The 15,000-nt window shown below is 39.9% G+C and overlaps 1 protein-coding gene across 2 annotated transcripts in view; it reads right to left on the reverse strand.

The window, feature by feature from the left end:
- Positions 1 to 15,000, reverse strand: part of LOC143040707 (solute carrier family 49 member 4-like) — a 28,964-nt gene that overhangs the window by 2,342 nt on the left and 11,622 nt on the right. For both annotated transcript variants that reach the window (XM_076212039.1, XM_076212040.1), the window contains exons 2-9: positions 13,895 to 14,177; positions 13,019 to 13,164; positions 10,844 to 11,088; positions 6,234 to 6,346; positions 5,282 to 5,410; positions 4,694 to 4,823; positions 3,497 to 3,605; positions 2,595 to 2,781 (exon numbers count right to left, since the gene is read on the reverse strand). In XM_076212039.1, coding sequence (XP_076068154.1) covers positions 2,595 to 2,781; positions 3,497 to 3,605; positions 4,694 to 4,823; positions 5,282 to 5,410; positions 6,234 to 6,346; positions 10,844 to 11,088; positions 13,019 to 13,164; positions 13,895 to 14,000 — 1,165 coding nt within the window. In that variant the 5' untranslated portion in view covers positions 14,001 to 14,177. The remainder of the gene's footprint in view (positions 1 to 2,594; positions 2,782 to 3,496; positions 3,606 to 4,693; positions 4,824 to 5,281; positions 5,411 to 6,233; positions 6,347 to 10,843; positions 11,089 to 13,018; positions 13,165 to 13,894; positions 14,178 to 15,000) is intronic.

Genomic DNA, 15,000 nt, shown 5'->3' on the forward strand with positions numbered 1-15,000 from the left:
TACAACGGAACCTGAAATAGTGGACAAAGTCCACTACAAGACACCAATTGGAAAGAGTGACCATGTACTCATCGAAACTGTACTAAAGGAAGAAATAGAGATGAAATGGAGCGAAAAGCATAGGAAAGGAAGATTGATGTACAACAAAACAGACTTTGCAAAACTAAAGACGTTCTTCCAGAATGCAAACTGGGAAAAATTCTATATGGAAGAGACAACAGTGGAAGAGAAATGGAACATACTGTTGGATAATTACAATGAAGGGGTAAACAGGCATGTACCAAGACAAAAGCGAGAGAGAGAGTACATTAAATGTTGGTTCAACAAAAGATGCAGTGAGGCAAAAGACAGAAGGGACAAAGCTTGGAAAAGGTGGAGAAAAGACAAAAAACAAAGCAAATGGCAAATTTATATAAACTATAGAAATGAGTATGTTAATGTGAGAAGAGAGGAGAAAAGGAACCATGAGAAGGATATTATAGATAAATGCAAAGATCAGCCCAAGCTATTCTACCGGTATGTAAATGGTAAACTTAAAACCAAACAGGAACTAGTGAAACTACGCCAAGGAAATATAGAATACACAGAAGAATTAGAGATGGCCGAAATCATGAACAACCAGAGAGAAAATACAAAATTGGGACGTAGATAATAACAAACATTCTCCCCACATGAGTGAATTTACAACATCACAAAAAGAAATATCAGAACATCTATCAAAATTGGACGTCAGAAAATCACATGGCCCGGATGGAATTGCAAATTGGATTCTAAAAGAATGCAAAGAAGAGCTAACGGACAAAATACACATCATAAATAGCTCACTCAAGGAAGGAAAGATACCTAATGACTGGAAAAATGCTAACATTGTACCAATATATAAAGGAGGAAACAAGGAAGAACCCACCAACTATAGACCAGTATCACTAACAAGCACTATAGCCAAAATTTGTGAGAAAATCATCAAGAATAGATGGGTAAAACACCTGGAAGATAACAACATATTAAACCCAAGACAATTCGGGTTCAGACAAGGTAGATCATGCACCACAAACTTAATATGCTTCTACTCAAGACTAATAGACATAGTGCAAGAAAGAAACGGATGGGCTGATTGTGCATTCCTAGACTTGCAAAAAGCATTTGACAAAGTACCACACAGAAAACTACTAAAAAAAACTGGAACACATAGGAGGAATACGAGGGAACCAACTAAAATGGATGGAGGACTTCCTGACTGGAAGAAAGATGAGAGTAGTACTCAGAGAAAAATATTCAGATTGGAAAGAGGTGATCAGTGGAGTACCGCAAGGATCTGTACTGGCTCCAATAATGTTTGCTATCTATATGAATGATATGGACGAGGGCGTGAACTGTTACATGAGCTTCTTTGCTGATGACGCCAAACTGTTAAGGAAAGTAGAAACTGATAAGGACTGTGAAGCACTGCAAGAAGATCTGAATAGGGTATGGAACTGGAGTCAGAAATGGGAAGTGGATTTTAATACTAAGAAGTGTAGCATAATGGAGTTTGGAAAAAGCAAAAACAGAATATCAAGAAAATATACAATTGGAACCAAGGAAGTAAAGAAAGTAGGATCCGAAAAAGACTTGGGAGTAATTATCACAAACGACTTGTCCTATGATATACAGATTAACAAAATTGTCGGGGAGACTTACAACTTGCTAAGATCAATAAAAGTGGCTTTTGCTTACCTGGACGAAGACATGATAAAAAAAATATTGGTTACATTGATAAGGCCTAGACTAGAGTATGCGGCGACATTGTGGTCCCCCAGTACCAAAAAGAACATAAAGAAAATAGAAAGAATCCAAAGAGCAGCTACAAAAATGGCACCTGCACTTGCAAACCTATCATACGAGGAGAGATTGGCTAAACTGGAGCTACCGACACTGGAGCAAAGAAGAGAGAGAGGAGACCTACTGACCATCTACAGAATCATGAAAGGCACAGAGATACTTGATAGAGAAGAATGACTAAACTGGGACAAGAGAAACACAAGAGGACATGGAAGGAAATTAAGAAAACATAGCTATAGAAGAGAACTGAAGAAAAACAGTTTTCCACATAGAGTTTTAGACACTTGGAACAAACTGGATAATGAAATAGTAAGCGCAAAATCCATTCATGAGTTTAAAAGCAAACTAGACACTGAGAGATACAATGGCGGGACAACACGAGCATAGCTCCCCTTCCCGCAAAATACAACTAGGTAAATACAACTAGGTAAATAGGTAAATACACACACACACACACACACACACGCATATACTCATAATCACACCCACCCAGAGCCACATACACTCATAACAGCATTTACATAGAAACACATGCGAATATCTACACCCATCCTGATACATTCGCATTCTCATACAAGAATATGCATTCACATTTATTGTACACATTCACACTAACACTCACGTTCACATACTCATACTCATGGTTATACTCACGCTCATAATCACACACACTCATAATCACAATTACTCATAATCACAATCACACACACTCATAATCTCACACACTCACACAATCGAAAGTAAATAAGTAAACGAATACCTGCGTACGTTACCTGTATGTCCATAGGTGACCCTCATAGCGAGGAGAGTGAACCAGAAGTACGTGCAGACCCCCATCAGAAGGAGCAACAGGAGAAACCTCTTGATGGACCCGTAGCAGCGGTCGGCGTAGCGCGCCGAGACGAGAGTCGCTAACCCAGAGACGAGGAGCGCCGTGATCGCGAGATGCATCGTCTCCTTCTACAGGAGGATAGTCGAGGACCATCCAAGGGGCGTCGACCAAGGGCGCCAGAGAGACCGGGAAAAGGGAGGATGGGTTAGTGGTGGTGAGCTCTTTTGGTAGGATTTAGATACGAGTAGAGTATAGTTTGTTTTGATAAGATCCAGATGACTTTATTCTTTGAGGCGACCGCGCGCGCACACACACACACACACTCGCGTGTATATACATATGCATATACATATGCATATACATACATATACATATACATATACATATACATATACATATACATATACATATATATACATATACATATACACATGAATATACATATACACATACATTTACATATACATATGTACACACACCAATGTTTATAGACACACGAACACGACTACAGTACAATTGAGCTAATAAGTTCTTGGACCCTTACTGGTGTTCGGGTCTTGATGTATAGCAACAAAGAAAATGAAAACTCGTGTAGTATTTCGCCGTGATTGGCCAATCGAAGTTTTCTTGTGTGCTTTTGTTACCAAGACTCTTGGGAAGACGCGCCCTTATATTACGTGTGAATTAAGCTTTGATTAATACCAGTAATATAATGTCAACTTTGATGGTCCACTGCAGGATCCCCGTACTACCCCTGGAGAGATGTTACATGCTAGAAAATACTCGAAGAACTTGTTTCTCTAATTGTACAAGCTCCCACCCGTGCCTTGAGGTCCTGCTCACCTCACTGAACCCGACGGGGAAGAGGACGAAGTCGAGGATGGCAATAAGGACGACAATAACGCCCTTGGAGGACCCGTAGGAAATCATCAGCAGCCACAGGGACTTCTTCCTGAAGGAGGAGAGATACCAAGAGAGAGACACGTTAGTAACATTGTGAGGTCCTCTGATCCTCACCTCACCCTCCCCACTCCCACGAAGTGGGAAGTGAGAAACCCCTGATAGGTGAAGCCCTGTCAGTTACGGTAAGCATTTATTTTATTTTATTTTGTTTTATCTATTTATTTATTCATTTATTTATCTATTATTATTATTATTATTATTATTATTATTATTGTTATTATTGTTATTATTATTATTATTATTATTATTATTATTTTATTATTATTATTATTATTTTTTTTTTTTTTTTTTTTTTTTTTTTTTTTTTTTTTTTTTAAGGCCAATGTTTGGGTCGCCTCATCGCCTGGCTAGAGCTGTCGGGAACCGACACAAGTAGTACGCAGCAGGTCCCGGGAATCGAACTCATGACCACCTGCTCATAAGTTGGACACGGTATCCACTGGGCTACCGTGTGGCCCACTCTGATCCTCATAAACTGGCGTTAACTAGGGCGAAATTTACAAATTACACCCAGATTCCAAACTTCAACGACATACATAAGTGCATACATACATAGTCGTAAGTGCGATTATACCTGATGATTAACCAATATATCGAAACGTTATAAGAACAAAAAAATTCTGTCACGGCGCCATCTATCGGACAACGAACGCACCAACGGTCAGAAAGTCGGCGAACTTTAGAACCCTTAATCCCATCAGCAGACTAAAGAAATCAGCAATCCGGACACGCACGAGAGCGGAAAGAAACGCTGGTAAATTAAAGCCCATATCCAATTTACTAATGGGTTTGAATTGGATGAATTTGGATACAAGAAGGAAATAGTCAAGGACTGATTTACCCATAGGGCGGTTAACAAATGGAATAGACTTAGTAACCATGTAGTGAGCTCTGAAACTATAGGTTGTTTTAAGAAAAGGTTAGATAACTTAATGGATGGGAATGATGGGTGATAATGGACATGGAGCTGCCTAGTGTAGGCCTAATGGTCTCTTGCAGTCCCTTCCATTCTTATGTTCTTCTATTCTCAAACAACAACAACAATCGGGACTTTTTAGATTCGACCTGATGCCTCACCTGATGAGCTCCTTCAAGCTCTGTCGAAGTTCGAGTCGATTGGTGTGGGACGAAGGCGACGGTGGAACCGGGGGAAGGTTCGGGAAGTACACAATAATCATCGTCAGGATCATGAGGCCGATGGCTGCGTCTGTAAGGAGGAGGAGGAGGAGGAGGAGGAGGAGGAGGAGGAGGAGCATGTTGGAGCATATCAGAGCATAGTTTCTCACAACTTGAAGGGCCAGTAGAGAAATATGGTTAACTTTCGTGAGAATAAAGAATAACGATAAATAAATAAATAGATAAATAAATAAATAGATAAATCAATCAATCAATAAATGTATGTAAATAAATAAATAAATGAATAAAATAAGATACATGAATAACCAAATAAAGTGATTAGATAAGTAAATGAATAGATAAATAAATAAATAAATGAATATCTGCGTACAGGAGGAACTTGCCCTACAGCTGAATAAAATCGTCAGGCGGCAGCCATAACAGAAATTTGAGAACGTAACACGAACAAGGATGAATCAAATTACCCCGTTACGGAAACTTCATGACCCAATTCTTCTCCCCCTTGTCAAAAGATTCCGCAGTACCCACCTGTATACATGAGGAACTTGATGTCACTCCTGATTTCCGAGGACGATACTCTGTCCTCGCGGTCTCGAACTAAGAGAGGCTCGAGGAAACTGAAGAGGATTCCAACGTGGCACGAGACCTGCATCGTGGCTGCAGAAAGAAAACGAGATGAGGGAATGTTGATTTGAAGAAAGAAAACGTGTGTGTGTGTGTGTGTGTGTGTGTGTGTGTGTGTGTGTGTGTGTGTGTGTGTGTGTGTGTGTGTGTGTGTGTGTGTGTGTGTGTGTGTGTGTGTGTGTGTGTGTGTGTTTGTGTGTGCGTGTGCGTGTGTATACTACACATTATGACATTTGTTTTTATCACAATCTTCATGACTGTTATTACTACAATACCACTACAGCTACTGCTATCACAAGTACTACTAATACTACCACTACAACTACTAGTACTACGATTACTACTACTACTAATTCTACTACTACTACTACTACTACTACTACTACTACTACTACTACTACTACTACTGCTGCTGCTGCTGCTATTCTATTGCTACTAGTACAACTACTTATCTTACTATATTTATTATTACAACTACAATTAGATTTTTCCATCGTTATCGTCACCTTCACAATCACTACCTTCACAATCACCACTGTCATCATTATCCCCACTATCAGTGCCACCACTAATTTCCCCATTAATATTAATAGCTTTTCATTACCTCTTCATTATCATTGTTGATCAATCTGTTGTCACCATAATCACAACGTACCTAACAGCCATCATCTGTTTTGTATTGTTTGCTAAATGTTGTGCATTGTAATGAGGTGTAGTGTTTGCAATATGACGTGTCATGATATTATCTGATGCCACATGGTATAGTCTGACCTAATCTACATGGCACTAGGCCATGAGGTTTGAGGCACGATCGCATGAAGGGTGATCGTGTCCTGCGAGGCGTGGGTGGCATTACCTGTGGCCGTGATACGCTCTCTCGCAGGGAACCAGACGGCAGCCAGGAGGGGCGGGGCCGCCAGGACGATGGGACTCGTCATTCCGATCATGATTGCGCTCAGGTGACACATCCTGTAGAAGGAGGAACCATGTACAGGGTGTCGCAAAAGTTAGCAGAAGATTTTCGTGATAGTAGCAGTTGACGACAAGACTGGCGAGTTAAACACCATGTTAGGACGGAGCCTTTATTTGTACGACGTTTCGCTTATTACAGCTTTTTCAAGTACTTGAAACAGCTGTAATAAGCGAAACGTCCTCACATGGTGTTTAGCAGAAGATATAACCCAAGTCTAGTAATGGTTTATTAGGAAATTGACATTGTTCCATCAGAAAAGTTATGAAGAAATTTATATGTTTAACAAAAAAAAAGGAAGTAGTTCTAAAGAATGATATGTAATACATAATGATAATGATACAGAGGATTACGGACTTATGTCGCATATGGGAGGATTTTAACTGAGAGGATTAGGAGAAGAACAGAGGGAGTACTCGGTGAGGAACAGTGTAGGTTTAGGAAAGGTAGGGGATACGTACATCAGATTTTTTATGGTAAGGCAAATACGTAAGAAAACTTTAGGAAAAGGTAAGGATGTTTTTTGGGCCTTTATGGATTTGAAGAAGGCTTATGGCAGGATAGACAGAAAGGTATATGGGATTGGAGGAAAGCTGTTAAGGGCAGTCAAAAAATTTATGACGGTAGTAGACCCTGTGATAGAATTTGAAATAGAGAGAGCAAGTAGTTTGAGGTAAAGATGGGACTGCGTCAGGGATGTGTCATGTCGCCATGGATGTTCAATGTGTATATTGGTGGGGTGATGCAGGAGTAAACGCGAGGGTAATGGGCAGGGGACTGGAGATAGTTGAAGAAAACGGAGAAAAGTTGGAGGCGAGCCAGCTGTTGTTTGCTAACGACACTTCACTTGTGTATATAATAGAAGAAAGTTGAAGGTAAATGTAGGTACAAGTAAGGTGATGAGATCAAGGGGAGAGGAGGGTAGCGAGTAGGAAGTAAGTCTTAAAGAAGAGAGGTTGGAGGAAGTGGATAGCTTTAGGTATTTGGGGTCACATGTGGCATGAAAAGGAGGAGTGGAGGTGGAGGTAAATTGTAGACTGAGAGAAGCAAGTAAATGCCTTGGGGAATTAAAGAGTGTCGTGAGAAGTAGGTATTTGGGAATGGATGCAAAGAGGAGACTACATGAAGGGGTAATTGTGCCGACAGTACTGTATGGGGCAGAGAATTGGAATTTAAAAGAGGCAAAGAGGGAAAAAAATGAATGTGTTTTGAGATTATATGTCTGAGAAGTACAGTATGGTTGGGGTTACAATGTTGGATGGAGTGAGAAATGACAATGCGAGGGGGAGAGCGGTGATGGAAAGTGAGTTGGGAGATGAGGTTTATGAAAGAGTTGGGATGGTTTAGACACATGGAAAGAACGAGTGAAGAAATGAGAAGGCGAGCAGGAGAGCTGGGGCGGAAAAGGAGGCGGCAGATAGAGCTGATGAAAGAGGTGAGATGGCTTGGACACATGGAAAGAATGAGTGAAGAAAGATTAGTAAAAAAAAAAACTGTGAAAAGCAGAGATGGATGGAGTAAACTTGAGGGGACGACCGAGGATCAGATGGATGGATGGGGTGTAAGGGGCGTTGAGCAAGAGGGGAATGTCTGTTGAGCAAGGAAGGAAGAAGGCAGGAAATATGGATAAATGAAGAATGCGTATAGCTGATGCGAAGAGGGGAGGAGGTGGAGGATGAGCCAAGGAGTGGTTATGTATGAATGATATTTTGACATAATCCGAAGGGCTTTCTCCCCGTCTTCTTCCTTTTTTTTCTCCCATGAGGGGACGGAGAAAGGGTGTCGCCGATTAAATGAAGTGAACTTGCTGTGGATGTGCTGTGCCCTCCTGCATTGCTTCTGACTCAAAGCTGTGACCATGATGCAGGGATGACCTGTCATGAGGAACTAAGATAAGATGAGAGGAAGGAAAGGTTGGTGGATGGGAGTGGAATGGGTGAAAGTGAAATGGGTGGAAGTAGATACTTGCCTTTTGACATAGCTACCTCTCTTGTAAGGGGAAAAAGCCCTTGGTTTATATATATATATATATATATATATATATATATATATATATATATGTATATATGCATACATGAATACATATATAAATATATATATATATATACTATATATATGTACATATATATATATATATATGTATATATATGTATATATATATATATATGTATATATATATGTATATATATATATATATGTATATATATATACATACATATATATATATATATATATATATATATATACTGTATATATATATACATATATATATACATATATGAATATACATATACATACATATATATATATATATATAGATACATATACAGTTATATATACATATATTTATATACATATATATTATATATATATACATATATATATATTTATATATATATATATATTATATATGTATATTACATTATACATGGGGGTTACTAGGCTAGATAGAGTGAGAAATGAGGAGGTGAGGAGGAGAACAGGGGTGGAAAGGGAGTTGGGAGATAGGGTTGATGAAAGAGTATTAGGATGGTTTGGACACATGGAAAGAATGAGTGAAGAAAGACTAGTAAAAGAGGTATGGAAGGCAGATGTGGAGGGAGTGAACATGAAGGGACGTCCTAGGATGAGGTGGATGGATGGGGTGAAGGGGGCTTTGGGGAAGAGGGGAATGTCTGTTGAGGAAGGACGGGAGAGGACAGAAGACGGGTGAATGGAGAATGGTTGTATATGGATGATGTTGTGATGCATGAGATGGAATGGGGTGAGGTAGTATGTGTGGGCAAATTTTGACGCAGCCCGAAGGGATTTCTCCCCGTCTTCTCCTTTTCTGCATGGGGGGACGGAGAGGGGGGGTCGCCGATTTAATGAAGCGGCCTTGCTGTGGATGTGCTGTGTCTTGCGACACTGCTTCTGACCCAGGGCAGTGGACAAGGTGCAGGGATGACCCGTCATCCAGGAGGTGCTAAGATGAGAGGAAGGGTGGAGGAGTGTGGAGTGTATTCAGGGATGGAATGGGTGGGAATGATTTTATACCTTTTCCTTTTTGGCTACCTTCCTTGTAAGGAGGAAAAACCTTGGTATATGTATGTATCTATGTATGTATGTATATATATATATATATATACACATATGTATACATATATTTACATATATATATATGTATATATGAGAGAGAATGTGGGTGGGGAAGGGCAAACGAAGATGTGTTAGGAATAGAGTTTATTGCCCTAACGTTGCGACCAACTTGGTCTTCTTCAGAGGACTACAGCATTACAGACGGATCACAATTCTTATATTCGTAGTGAGAGGGAACCCGCCAAGGTATGAGCGTCATGTTTTCCCTTTGGCTAACGATTTAATTATTAGGACACTTGCTGCTTTCGAGAGGCATTTAAATCCGTCTCTGTCGTTGTTGTTCTTGTTGGCGGCGATATGTGCAGCTTCCACAGTTTTTCTCATTTTCTTCTCAAATCCCTCGTGTAGAATTTCTGCGTTGTTCCAATCAGGTAGATGTCCACATTTGTCCAGGTGACGAACCAGGACAAACACCATAGCTATTGATGATTATTTGTTAAAAGGTGGAATAAATATAGCAAAAATATCTTCCAATAAGATAGGAAAAATATTTAAGAAACATAATAATATGCGTAATAATCTCAGTGTCATTTACCGTATTCCATGCAACGGTTGTCCATCATCTTATTTCGGTGAGTCAGGTCGAGGGTTCAATAAACGCTTGAATGAGCACAAAAACGATCTCAGGGCTCATAGAACATCTAACTCCCTGGTTCGTCACCTGGACAAATGTGGACATCTACCTGATTGGAACAACGCAGAAATTCTACACGAGGGATTTGAGAAGAAAATGAGAAAAACTGTGGAAGCTGCACATATCGCCGCCAACAAGAACAACAACGACAGAGACGGATTTAAATGCCTCTCGAAAGCAGCAAGTGTCCTAATAATTAAATCGTTAGCCAAAGGGAAAACATGACGCTCATACCTTGGCGGGTTCCCTCTCACTACGAATATAAGAACTGTGATCCGTCTGTAATGCTGTAGTCCTCTGAAGAAGACCAAGTTGGTCGCAACGTTAGGGCAATAAACTCTATTCCTAACACATCTTCGTTTGCCCTTCCCCACCCACATTCTCTCTCATTTGTCTGAAATAATCTTATATATATATATATATATTTGTATATGTATATACACATATGTATACATATATTTACATATATATATATGTATATATATATATATGTACATATATGTATATATATGTACATATATGTACATATATGTATATATATGTATATATATATATATGTGTGTGTGTGTGTGTGTGTGTGTGTGTGTGTGTGTGTGTGTGTGTGTGTGTGTGTGTGTGTGTGTGTGTGTGTGTGTGTGTGTGTGTGTGTGCGTGTGTATACTCCTCTTCCTCCTGCTCCTCTTCCTACCCACTCCTTTTTTCATCTCCTTGAAAAAAAACTCACGTCTTGAAGGATCTTGTGCCGAAGGCGAAGGCCCTCACAAGTGTGGCCGCGGCCATGACGGCCGCACAGACGAGGGCCGAGAACCGGAGGCCCTTGTGTTGGACCATGTAGCAGACAGGGGCCACGAACACCAGGAAGGAGATGGTCCCCCAGTTGGCCATCATGGCCACCGTCTCTGGGCTCCAGTCCGGGAAGGCCTGTAAGGCCGAGACACTGATGGGACCCCATGTGTTCCATTGGAATACCTAAAGGAAAAAAATGACAATGATTAATTGATAATAATTATGATAGTTGATAATTATATGAATTATGATAATTGATAAGAATATTTATGATAATGATAAAAAAATTTAATGAAATAATAATGGTGATAGTGATAATTATTATAATAATAATGAATAATAATAATGATGATGATATTAATAATATTGATAATGATAATACCAGTAATAATTGAAATGATAGTAATAATGATAATAATGATGATAATGATTATAATAATAGTAATAATAATAACAATAACAATAACAATGATAATAATATGAATAACAATAATAATAATGATTTGGTTTAACGTCGAGAAACACCACCCCTCCCTATCAGGAGGCTAGGACGGTGCCCCTTGCAGAGGACTTTGTAGCGTTGAATTTAATTAAACATGCCCTTGGTCCAACTCGCTGGTGGCAGATTTTGAATTGCGGTCACTTCGACCTCTGTCACAAGTAGCGACGATCTAACTCGCTCGGCCAGCTTGATAGACATAAGATTCCCTTTCGACTGAACAAAGCCGGCTGACCAACACTAATTCCGTGAAAAAAAAAAACTATCTCACGTTTTCTTGCGAGACTGAGAAAACCAGACAACAGAAAACGGGGCGAGTGTAGCGCACGTTCGACACGTGACCAGAAGGGGGCGTGGCTTAGGTGACAGGTTGGAGCAGTACTTTTTTACCTTCAGGGAGCGGCCTTCCTAAAGGGGTGGCAGTGATTTCCAAGGGGGCGTGAGCTCTTGGTAGAAATAAAAGGCATTTCTTTGATTATATTTGTTATTCTTTTAACAAGAGCAGAGGCAAATAATGAGAAGTTTATGAATATGCAAAAGTATTGTCTTGCACGCACACACACACACTCATATATATATAAATATACATATATATATATATATATATATATATATATATATATATATATTGTATATATATACATACATATACCAAAGGCTTTTTCCCCCTTACATGGGGGGTAGCCAAAAAGAAAAAGGCATATAAATCACTCCCACCCATTTTATTTTCCATATATTCCACTCCCCTCCACCATCCACCCTCCTCCCTCCCTCCTATCTTGGCACCTCCTGGATGACGGTCATCCCTGCATCCTGTCCACTGCCCTGGGTCAGAAGCAGTGTGGCAAGACACAGCACATCCACAGCAAGGCCGCTTCATAAATTCGGCGACCCTCCCTCTCCGTCCCCTCATGCAGGAAAGGAGAAGACGGGGAGAAATCCCTTCGGGCTGCGTCAATTTTTTTTCTCATACATACTTCCTCACCCCCCCATCCCCCACCCACTCCCCCTCATCTATACACAACCCTTCTCCATTCACCCCTATCTTCTGTCCTCTCCCGTCCTTCCTCTACAGACATTCCTCTCTTTTGTGAAGCCCCTTTCACCCCATCCATCCATTTCATCCTAGGACGCCCCCTCATATTCACTCCTTCCACCTCCGCCTTCCACACTTCTTTTACTAATCTTTCTTCACTCATTCTTTCCATGTGTCCAAACCATCCTAATACTCTTTCATCAACCCTATCTCCCAACTCCTTTTCCACCCCTGTTCTCCTCCTCACCTCCTCATTTCTCACTCTAGCCTAGTAACCCATATATATATACATACATATATATATATATATATATATATATATATATATATATATATATATATATATATATATATATATATTAAGAAGCACTTTCAAATATCACACTAATAATATGATAAATTCCTACTCAGCAAAAAGTCTAAGAACATATTTCTAATTTTCTGTATAATCTGGGAGGGGATTTTATTCATAGACGCAAGGGGGGGGGCGTGGAGGGAAGGGACAAACCGCTAGAGAAGTAGTAAAACGTAGTAAAAAGGACAGTAAAAAGGCTAAGAACCACCGAGCTAAGTCTCACCTGAAACCCGCAAAGTAGAGAGAAAATGACCAAGACCCAAAATCTGGATTTAAAGGACTTGATCTCCGGTGGGGTTGGACACAATATGACGTCCAGTCCTTCCAAACAATAGCTGTTCTTGCAAGTGTCCAGCAAGGAAGTAGTCTCTGCCATACAAATAAGACAAATTAATGTATATCATACATACAGGATGCCTGAGGTGTGTGTGTGTGTGTGTGTGTGTGTGTGTGTGTGTGTGTGTGTGTGTGTGTGTGTGTGTGTGTGTGTGTGTGTGTGTGTGTGTGTGTGTGTGTGTGTGTGATTCACCATGGTCTTGGATCACGTGTTGGACTCGTGATCGACAGCTATTTTCCTCCCGGAAAAGAGCTAAGAGCTCATATATGACCGATCTTTGGGTAATGCTATGACCTTACACGCACACACACACCCAACCCCCCGCCCACGAGAGTTGGAGTAACGACTCTCAGCGCAGCGATACTGTAATTATTTCAGCCCTGGGCAGTATTCGAACCCGGAACCCTGTAGTGGCAGCCGGGATCTCTACCACTGCGCTACGAGTCGTGTGTGTGTGTGTGTGTGTGTGTGTGTGTGTGTGTGTGTGTGTGTGTGTGTGTGTGTGTGTGTGTGTGTGTGTGTGTGTGTGTGTGTGTGTGTGTGTGTGTGTGTGTGTGTGTGCATGCATGCGTTTGTGCGTGCATGTACACTTTTCAGAAACCACACACTCCTATACAACCATACGCCTCTACGGCCGCAACACCGAATTACAAAGAAACTGAACGAAAATTTCGTAACTTCTTTGTGTATAAACAGTAACACATCACAAATCATTGTCCACGTTTCACAATATTTAGTGCATGAAGAGTCCTCTGTACTCACCTGTTGGCGTGTCCTCCCCTTTCCCCTGTGAAGAGGGTCCCCCAGCGTCTTTCTTCCCCTCTTCCTCACCAACTTCCCCTCCGCTCTTCCCCATCTTCCGTAACATAGCGATGACAAGATGTCAAAAAGAGTTCAATATCTTCCTACAAGACTTGTGATCCTGATTGTACAAAGTCCGCAAGGGAGGAAGGGCCAAGGTCTTTGTACTGTCGAGGCTTCACTGTGGTGAGGTCGGATAGGGTCCGAGGACTTTGTTCTAGTCTCCCGTTGTAATACAGTACACCTGGAAAGAAAAAATAATTATATACAAGTATATATTTATGTATGTGCTTATATATATATATATATATATATATATATACACGTGTGTGTGTGTGTGTGTGTGTGTGTGTGTGTGTGTGTGTGTGTGTGTGTGTGTGTGTTTGTGTGTGTGTGTGTGTGTGTGTGTGTGTGTGTGTGTGTGTGTGTGTGTGTGTGTGTGTGTGTGTGTGTGTGTGTGTGTGTGTGTGTGTGCGTGTATGTGTATAAATATATATGTATACATACACACACACACACTCATATATATATATATGTATATATACATATATATATATATATATATATATACATACATATCATATTACATATATACATAAATATCTGCCAAGTATATACGCATTTATATATACATATATTCATACATACATATATATATACATATATATATATATATATATATATATATATATATATATATATATATATATATATATATATATATATTCGCACATGCATACGTACATATTCGTACATAGATATATACATGCATAAATACATACATACAAAATACATGTGTGTTTGAAGCTGTGTTGAAGCTTAGCCACCATTATGCACAACAGGCTGGCCTCAGATGATATTATTCACATGAGAAATGGTCTCAGATATGTATGGGCATGTGGAAGTCTTCTCGATGTACGAATTCCTCATATATGAATATGTGAGTATGAAAAAGCGTGTCATTAATCAACTACACATTTATCAACAAATATGTTGCACAGAACGAATCTGCATTTATAAAAACGAGATGATGAGTTATATGATGTTAGTTATTGAATAAAAAAGAT

The sequence above is a fragment of the Oratosquilla oratoria genome, chromosome 29 (genome assembly GCF_046742065.1).
Source record: "Oratosquilla oratoria isolate Oo_2021 chromosome 29, ASM4674206v1, whole genome shotgun sequence".
In the NCBI taxonomy this organism is placed as follows: domain Eukaryota; kingdom Metazoa; phylum Arthropoda; class Malacostraca; order Stomatopoda; family Squillidae; genus Oratosquilla; species Oratosquilla oratoria.